General features: G+C 35.1%; 1 protein-coding gene across 1 annotated transcript; it reads left to right on the top strand.

The window, feature by feature from the left end:
* The first annotated feature begins 7,758 nt into the window (after nt 1-7,758).
* LOC130884930 (L-lactate dehydrogenase A chain-like) lies at nt 7,759-9,059 on the top strand. The gene has a single exon (XM_057786250.1). It carries the CDS (start codon nt 7,824-7,826, stop codon nt 8,820-8,822), a length of 999 nt encoding a protein of 332 aa, XP_057642233.1. The 5' UTR covers nt 7,759-7,823; the 3' UTR covers nt 8,823-9,059.
* Nucleotides 9,060-9,803: the final 744 nt, after the last annotated feature.

Raw genomic sequence — 9,803 nt, 5'->3', positions numbered from 1 at the left:
ACTCATAAACACACACACCAGTAAAAGATACTTGGGCAAAAAAGACTTGGGAGTGGATAACCTATCAGGTACCATTTCTGTGAAAACAAAGAATCAAAACAAAATTCTTTCTCAGCAGGCTTTGAACACCTATACTTCTTTATCTAATAATGAGATCATTTAAAATACTACCCATCCTTGTTGGTATGTCAACTAATGGCACTATGCTGGTTTGTTTAAGCTGCCCTGTTGAAATTTCACAGGGGAGCTTCTTTGTCATGTATACAAGACATTATCCAGTATCCACTGCCCTGGTCCTTACAGTTCTTGCACACCAACCCTTCAAATGTTCCCTTAGTCTTTGTATGTATGGTTGTATGTTATATGCATGGTTGTGTGATAGATTGCATCAGCTGGGGAAAGTAGAGTTGAAGAATTGAAACAATGTGAATACTTAAAGAAATAATACTTTGGAAAAAAAGGTAGTGGCAATGGTGGTATGTACTTGAACTTCAGATGTGATACTGATAAAGAATTGTTTGTCTCTTGAGATTGTAATTTAAAGCCTCTGAACTTCAGACTGAACCAGAGCATAGGACAAAATATTTGAATGCAAATTAGCTAGAACATATTCAAACTCCAGAAGACTCTAATTACTATAGACTGAGTGTATCACGAAAAAAATAAAGACAAAATTAATCAAGAGCAAAGGAAATGAACACTAGTAGATGATTTACATTTTACTGCATATAAAGTCAAATGCAAAAAATAAAAAAGAAATAGCAAGTCCTTGCTTCAAAGAATATTCTTTTTGAACATGTTTGAAGAAATCATAAAGAATGAGGAAGAAGAAATAGTTTTATATTTGATTTTTATGTGTTTTCAATAGTTAACACTTCTGATATCTAGTTATCTTATTAAATTTTATTTTGTTTTCTACATGTGAGCAATATTTACAAGAAGTGATATATAATGTTATAAAGTTCTACATATTATTATTTGTTTAGTTGGTGTTTGGTGTCACTATAGTATTTCTCCCACTTCCTTGAAACATACTATTCCTCCTATATCTTGTTGCTGTATCTAAGACTTCAACTACTATGTTGGATATGGAGAGAGTGGGTAGCCTTATCTTGTTCTTGATTTTAGTGGACTTCTTTTATTTTCTCTCCAGTTAAGTTGATATTGGCTACGAGAATGCTGTAAACTGCTTTATTTTGTTGAGGTATTTCACTTATATCCCTAATCTCTCCAGGACTCTTTTCAAAAATAAGTGTTGGATTTTCTGAAAAGTTTGTTCTGAATTTAATGAGAGAGTATTAGGTATTTTTTTTCTTTCAGTTGGTTTACAGGATAGATTACAGTTATTGATTTTCATATATTGATTGACCCCTACATCTCTATCATCTGGATAAAGCCTACTTGATGAGAGTCAATGACTTTTTTGATCTGTTGTTGACTTTGGTATGCAAATAGTCTATTGAGAATTTTTTCTTCTATTTTCCTAAAAAAAAAAAGGAATAAAAGAAAGGAAGAAAGAAGAATTAGTGTATAAATTCTATTTTCTTGTCTCTACGTGGTTTGAGTAAAAAGGTAACTGTAGCCTAATTAAACAAATTGAGCAATTTTCCTTCTGTTTGTATTATGCAAAATAATTTATGAATTAATACAATTATGCCTTAAAACCGTCTGGTCTTGTGGGTTTTTTTTTTTATAGAAAGACTTTTAATGATAACTTCTATTTCACTAGGGGTTTCTTTGTTTTTTTCCAGATTGTCTGCATTTCCTGGATGTTTAATGTGATGTCCACCTTATCATTTCTTTTTTTCCACCTTATCATTTCTAATTATGTTAATTTGATTATTGTCTCTTCAATGGGTCTTAGTTAATTTGAATAAGGGTTGGTTGACCTTGTTGATTTCCTGAAAGAATTAACTCATTTTTAATTGGTTCTTAGTATATATTTCTTGTTGTTTCTATATTTGAGTTTTTGTTTGTTTGTTTTACTTCAGCCATGAATTTGATTATTTCTTGTTTTCTACTCCTTGGGCCTGAATTATTATTCTTTTATCGGAGTTTTCAGTTGTACTGTTAAGTTCCCAGGACAAGATCACTCCAAATTTTACTTTTTTTTCCTCACCTTTTTTTTTTTTTCTTGTAGCACTTACTATTATGGACTTGCTTGCCTCTACAAACACCTTCACTGTGCTTCTATAAGTTTGGGTCTATTGTGCATTCATTTTACTCATTTCTAGAAAGCATTTCTAGAATTTCTTCCCTAATTTCTGTCTTGACCTATTTTTTTCATTCAATAGTGAGTTGTTTACATCCTATTGGTTTGCAAGATTTCTGCTGTTGATAATATACTTTTTAAACGATAGTTGCCAGTTTTGGAGAAAGTTTCACGAGAATCTGATAAGGTTTATACTATTGCATGTGGGTGAAATCTTCTGTAAATTGTATTATGTCAACTTGTGAGCTCTCTGTTTTACTCTCTGTTTTGTGTAGATGATCTATCTACGTTCCACAATAGGTTTATGTCTCACAATATCAGTCTGTGAGGTTTAATATGTGATATAAGTTAGGGAAGTTTTTCTTTTATGAATTTGGTTGTCCTTAGGCTTGTTGGATAGATGTTAAAAATTGTAACATCCAGCCGGGCGGTGGTGGCGCACGCCTTTAATCCCAGCACTTGGGAGGCAGAGGCAGGCGGATCTCTGTGAGTTCGAGACCAGCCTGGTCTACAAGAGCTAGTTCCAGGACAGGCTCCAAAACCACAGAGAAACCCTGTCTCGAAAAACCAAAAAAAAAAAAAAATTGTAACATCCTTTTAGTTGACTTTTACTTTGGGTAATATGCAGTGACCTTTCTCTCTTCTGATTAACTGGGGCTAAAATTTACATTGTCAAATACTAAAATGGCTACACACATTTGTTTTTTAGTTTCATTATCTGGAAAATATTTTCTATCCTTTAAATCCTTATGTGATATCTATCCTTGTTAAGGTGTTTTTCTTGGAGGCAGCAGAAGGATGAATCTTGTTTCCACAGTCACCTGTAAATCTTTCTTTTTTGTTGGGTAACTGAAACCATTGATGCTGAGAGACGAATGAGCAGTGTTTCTTGATTCCTAGTATTTTGTTGTTGTTGTAATGTATGTGGTGTGTTTTCATCTTTAATTTCATGGTTTGAAATTATTTATTCCTTGGACTTTCTTGAGTGTGATTAAGATTTTAAGTTTGGGGTTGTTTTCTGACCACCTTGGGTTGGCTTTGCAGATACATTATTTCTTAAATTTTGACCTTGTTGTGAAATGTCTTATTTTCTCTACCTGTTTTAATTGAAACTTTTGCTAGGTATCATAGTCTGGATGATGTCTATGATATCTTAGAATCTATACATTATATAACAAGGACCTTGTGGCTTTTAGAATCTCTATTGGGTATTCAGGTGCCATTTTAATAGGCCTTCTTATATATGTTATTTGATCTTTTTTCTTTCAGATTTTAATAAGCTTTGTTAATTTTTTATGTTTACTGGCTTGATTATTATGGAGTATTTATTTTCTGGTCTAGTCTATATGGTGTTCCTTATTTTCTTTGTGCCTTAATTGACATCTTCACATTAAGGTTAGGGAATTTCTCTTCTATGATTTCTTTATAATATTTTTATATGGCTTTAATCTGAATTTCTTCTCCATTCTTTATTCCCATCATTTTTAGATTTGGTCTTTTAATAGTGCCCCAGATTTCCTGTCCTATCATTTTCCTTGACATATTATCCTTTCCCTCTATCATGTTTTCAATGTTTAAGATTCTTTCCGCTATCTCTTGTGTTCTTTGGTGATACTTGCCTCTGACATGCCAGTTTCAGTTTCTAAGGTTTTCTTTTCCAGATTTCCTGTAGTTTAGTCTTTCTTAATTGAAATATTTTGTTAATATGAACTTTTTAGGATATATTTTGTATATGTTTATATAGATATGAAAGAAAGACAAAAAGAAAGAAAGAAAGAATAAAAGAAACAAAGAAGGTAGGAAGGAAAGGAGAGAAAGTAGACAAAGTTTTATGACTACTATTATATTCACAGTTAGTTTATGTATATATGTCATATATAGAACATATGCATAGTATGGCCATAGTAGGTAAAGAATAAAAGAAAATCTAGTATTATATATTTTCAATATATAACCAAGAACACTTTTACTGACATTTGTGTTATGATGCAAACAGACATGAATATTAATGGAATTAAAGTATCCAGGTCAGAAATATTGAAGACAATAAACAGGGCTTGAGATGAGTAATAAGGAAACAAGCTGAACAGATAAGGGAAAACATAAAGCCCTGAGACATCAGTATCACACTGTTTAGCCAGTCTCTGGTCTGCTTCCCAGAAATGCCCCTCTAGGGAGCATTTGCAATGCATCATTGCCCCTTTCCCAAATGTCTCAGCTTCATAGGTAGTTACACCTTTACAAATTTCCATGCATCAAATGCATGCTTTTTTATAAGAATCAATCGTAGGTAAGGTCAATTTCTAACATAGTTTCTTTTCATTCTAGGAAGAAGACCACCCCAGGCTGACCTGGCTAGAGCAAAAAGGATGGAATTGACAGAGTAAGATTTGTTAAGTTCAGATTTGAAAGGCAGTGTCATTGTTGCTTACCTCTCTCCATCCTCCACTCTGGTTAGTATTCGTTATTGCTTTGTCAACTGCTGAAACAAACCGACTCCATACTCACTGTACCACCTACATGTCAGCTTTTCTCCTTTGGGAAGAAAAACCTAGATTGTAGCTTTGATTGGGACTGGATAAATGTAGGAGGAGACTTCTTATTCGTAACATTTATAACTGCAAAATATCTGAGAGGTTAAAAAGTAGGGAGAGTACAGGTTATAGAAACCAACTCATAATTACTTGAGTAGTTGACACAAAGAACAACAATAGGAAATGGGCAGTTGATCTGTAATTTCTATCCTAAACATATAGAATTATCACAAAACACTAATGAAGGTATGCGTTCATGTAGAGAAAAATGTGATTGATTTTTTTCAAGACAAATGCATATACTTTGAACTCATAGACTAATTTTTCCTCTTGAAAATTGTTTTGTGTTTTATTTTAATAGGCACTTGCTATTTAGTATTTGATGAATGGAAGAAATTGTTAAACCTTTGTCAAAAGGTGTATCTTAATGCATGTAATTGTTACATTAATTTTTAGTTTTGTCTTGTTTTTATTCAATATTTTCTGAAGATTGAAGTGTAAAATTGGGCCTGACATAATAGTGCCTGTCGTTAATTACAGAACTTGGGAAACAAAGTTCAAGGCTAGTCTACTGTACTTAACAAGTTCCAGAACCACAAGTCTCTTGTATCTTCAACTAGCATTTAACTTTAAGTTTTTTTAAATACAATAATAATTATTTTGCTAGATTTCAAGGAATATTGACTTGGGTATTTATTTTAACTGATATGCCCACATATATATATAAATGCAATAGTATGTTTATGATTTCTAATTGCCATTATTGCCTATGAAATTCTGATCTCAGATTTGTCTATGGTGTTTGCTCTCTCTTTCTTTATTCTCTCTGACTCAGGATGTGTCTACATACAGCACTTACATTGATTAAATACATTTTCTCCAGTTTAGTTGATAGATTTATACAGCATTAAAATCCTCCTTCTTTCAAAATGATACTAATAAATCTAAAATATTGCAATAAAGTTAAATAACTCTTTATAATCCCTAAACACTGAACATTCTGAAGCTCTTACAAAATGCTCCAATGCTTTCAAATTGCCTTGTGAAATAGGGAATGATTTAAAGGTACTGGAGCACTGTATTTCTTTTAAATCTTTAGCTTAGAATTCAATAAAAGTACATTTGAGAATGTACATGTTACTGAACAAGTAATGCATTAACAATCTAACATGAGGTCCTGGAGCCTAGGCAAGTACTAAGAATGAACAGGTGATTCAGTATACAAAAATATATGTTATATTTCACATCTCATTCAAAAATAAAGTTCAGACAATTCTTTTCTTTAATTTTAATTTAATTTTCAAATGTCATTTTACATTTCATTTACCATTTTTCCGACACCATTACTTTTCCTGCTACCTACCCCTGTTCCACCTCCACTCCTAACAATGGGTAATGGCTCCTGGGAAGGCAACAGAGTTTGGCACATTAAGTTGGGGCCCTTCCCCTTGCGTTAAGGCTGAGCATGTCATCCCTCCATAGTGAATGGGTTCCAATAATCTTGCTCACATGTCAAGGATAGAACCTAGTCCTACTACGAAGACCCAGGCTGAGCACTTGGAATCTAATAGAAGAGAGGGAAGAGGGAATATATGAGAAGGGACGTCGATATCTTCATGGAGAAATCTACAGAGACATCTGAACAAGAATAATTCTTGATGGTACTTTTACCTATACAACAGATTCATTTCCAGTGTGAAGTTTCTATTTTTTGTTCATAAAAAAGTTAATTTCTAGTTATACAGTAATGTAGTAGATTGTTTTTACAATTTTTTTCATTTTAATGAAATACCGAGTTACTATTATGAATGAAAGGAGTTGGATATTGTGAAAATCACCTAAAGTGAAAACTTCTAATATTATTTACTTTTAAATATGAAAATCAATTATTAATTATCTACCTATAAAGACTTTTTGTTCTGTTGTATAGGAGGTTTGGGAATGAATTAATTTAAACAAGTTATAAAACAAAACACACAGACCTTGGGTTTAGAAACTTTCCACTTCAATTAAACAAAATTGGCAGGGGTAACAGAAAATTTTATCTTTAAAACATCATTTTAGAGATATCTCATACTCCCTATAGTTTTCATTACAATAATGTCAAGTTATTGATGTTTCATTTTCCACATTGCTTTGTGAGTTCAGAGTGAATTTTCAACAGACAAGCTGGATGGAAAGAAGTAAGTATGTAAGGTTCTAGGTAATGACAGTTGAATTATAACATTTGTTGTCCTCCCCTCCTTTTAAATTCTTTTATACAATTCTACATGAAATAACAAAAAAAAAATACACAGTGGATAGGTATCAATTATCCAATTTTTATAGTGTAAAAATATGCCAAAATTTAAACAACAATTTAAAACAGAACATTAGCATTGCTGATGTCAAGATAGAAACTCTGCCTTCCCTGTGAGGATCTCTCATTTTTCTTCCCAGCACCATCTTTCACATTCTGTCAAAGAACCCTAGCTATACACTAAATGGTGCATATATTTTATCATTTTTTTAACAAATTAAATCATGTAATATCTAACTATTTTAGTACTTAATTTTTGAGATTTGTTCAGATAATTGTATACATTCACACCTATTCCTTTATGTTGTTGAGTACCGATCATTGGCATGAATTGACAGCCATAGCATGTCTTGCTTTCACTTGCACATTGTGACTCCAGCCTTCTGAAACATGAAATGTATTAAATATTTTCTATTTAAGTTGCCTTGATCATGATGTTTTCTCAAACAATATAAACAAACTATTACAAGAAACAAACAATTCATATGCTATGTCAAGTTTACATAGAATTATGTCTTTAGTACTCAATGTTTGTAATTTATGATTTCAATTTCACTACCATCGATAGAACAATTACCACTACAGAAAATAAAATTTAATTTCATATATCCTCTATCATATGAGATTATTACAAGTCCTAAGAATTAATTAGTGTGCATTTGAGAGGGGAATATAGGTCTCACAATCAATTTTGAAAGTAGGAAGAGGATCACGCTGCTGTGCGCCCGAAGCTGCTCATCGTGCACTAGCGGTCCCAAAAGCTTCAAAGTCAGACAAGATGGCAACCCTCAAGGACCAGCTGATTGTGAATCTCCTTAAGGAAGAACAGGCCCCCCAGAACAAGATTACGGTTGTTGGGGTTGGTGCTGTTGGCATGGCTTGTGCCATCAGTATCCTAATGAAGGACTTGGCGGATGAGCTTGCCCTTGTTGATGTCATGGAAGACAAGCTGAAGGGAGAGATGATGGATCTCCAGCATGGCAGCCTTTTCCTTAGAACACCGAAAATTGTCTCTGGCAAAGACTATAGCGTGACTGCAAACTCCAAGCTGGTCATCATCACAGCGGGGGCCCGTCAGCAAGAGGGAGAGAGTCGGCTCAATCTGGTCCAGCGCAACGTGAACATCTTCAAGTTCATCATTCCCAACGTGGTGAAATACAGTCCAAACTGCAAGCTGCTTATTGTCTCCAACCCAGTGGACATCTTGACTTACGTGGCCTGGAAGATAAATGACTTTCCCAAAAACCGAGTCATCGGGAGTGGTTGCAATCTGGACTCAGCTCGGTTGCGTTACCTGATGGGAGAAAGGTTGGGTGTTCACCCGCTGAGCTGTCATGGATGGGTCCTGGGGGAGCACGGGGACTCCAGTGTGCCTGTGTGGAGCGGCGTGAATGTCGCTGGGGTCTCCCTGAAGAATCTGAACCCAGAACTGGGCTCCGAAGCAGACAAGGAGCAGTGGAAAGAGGTTCACAAGCAGGTGGTTGACAGCGCCTATGAGGTGATCAAACTGAAGGGTTATACGTCCTGGGCCATTGGCCTCTCTGTGGCCGACTTGGCAGAGAGCATGATGAAGAATCTGAGGCGGGTGCATCCCATTTCCACCATGATTAAGGGTCTCTATGGAATCAAGGATGATGTCTTCCTCAGTGTCCCCTGTGTCCTGGGACAAAATGGAATCTCAGATGTTGTGAAGGTGACTCTGACTTCTGAAGAGGAGGTCCGCTTGAAGAAGAGTGCAGACACGCTCTGGGGGATCCAGAAAGAGCTGCAGTTCTAAAAGTTCCTAGATGTCCTAGCGCTTCACTGTCCAGGCTGCAGCAGGGTTTCTATGGAGACCGCACACTGTCTCCTCATCTGAACTGTGGTTAGGGCGGTCGTGTTCCCACAGCTCTACCCTGATGCTAAGTGGTACTTGTGTAGTGGTAACCTGGTTGGTGTGACACTGCCAACTGTGTGCTGGCTTCAGTTACCCTGTGAACCTGCTGTGTCTGTGCTATGCACCCTCACCAGACATGCCTAGACCAGTTAGTTGTAACCTGGCTCCAGTGTGTAAATCCATTATGCATATCTTGTGCATAACTGTTCTAAAGGATATTATTTTGTGTATTATGTATCTGTAGTGTACATTGAAATATTGTGTAAAGTGAAGATCTGCATATGGATGATGCAGCCAACTACCCAGTGTCATGCCAGTGCAAATACCAAATAAACCTTGAACAGTGAAAAAAAAAAAAAAGTAGGAAGAGAGAAAAAAGTTTAAAACACCTAAAGCTAATATATAAAAATTCCAAAGAATATTTGCTAATAAGACTTGTAGACAAAAGAATACACCTAATCAGCTACATATTGTACAACCAATCTAATAAACATAACATATAATAGCAGTGTTTATACAAACTACAAGGTTAAAGGAAAGAGAAAAAGAGATGTTATAATACAATACAATACAATACAATACAAGAAAATATTCCAAAAAGGAGAAGCTGTGCAAAAAGTTTCATATTTTGTACTGGAAACCACAAACATGTTAAGATATTATTAATTTAGTTTAGGAAATCTGGAAATAGGGTGAGAAAAGTGAGAAGGGGAGGATGGGGGGAGCTTGAGGGAATGGGATGGTCAGGATAAAGGAAGGGTGGATATGGGAGCAGGCAAGTATATATCCTAATTTAGGGAGGCATCTTTGGGTTGGCAAGAGACTTGACTCTAGAGGGGCTCGCAGGTGTCCAGGGAGATGTCCCCAGCTAGTACCTTGGGC

This window comes from Chionomys nivalis, chromosome 12 (assembly GCF_950005125.1).
Source record: "Chionomys nivalis chromosome 12, mChiNiv1.1, whole genome shotgun sequence".
Classification (NCBI taxonomy): domain Eukaryota; kingdom Metazoa; phylum Chordata; class Mammalia; order Rodentia; family Cricetidae; genus Chionomys; species Chionomys nivalis.
The sequence above is the reverse complement of the archived record's forward strand: the minus strand, read 5'-3'. Positions and strand labels throughout refer to the sequence as shown.

What these genes read in the sequence shown, in the direction of transcription:
- LOC130884930 (XM_057786250.1), top strand. Translation starts at nt 7,824, where the DNA reads ATGGCAACCCTCAAGGACCAGCTGATTGTGAATCTCCTTAAGGAAGAA.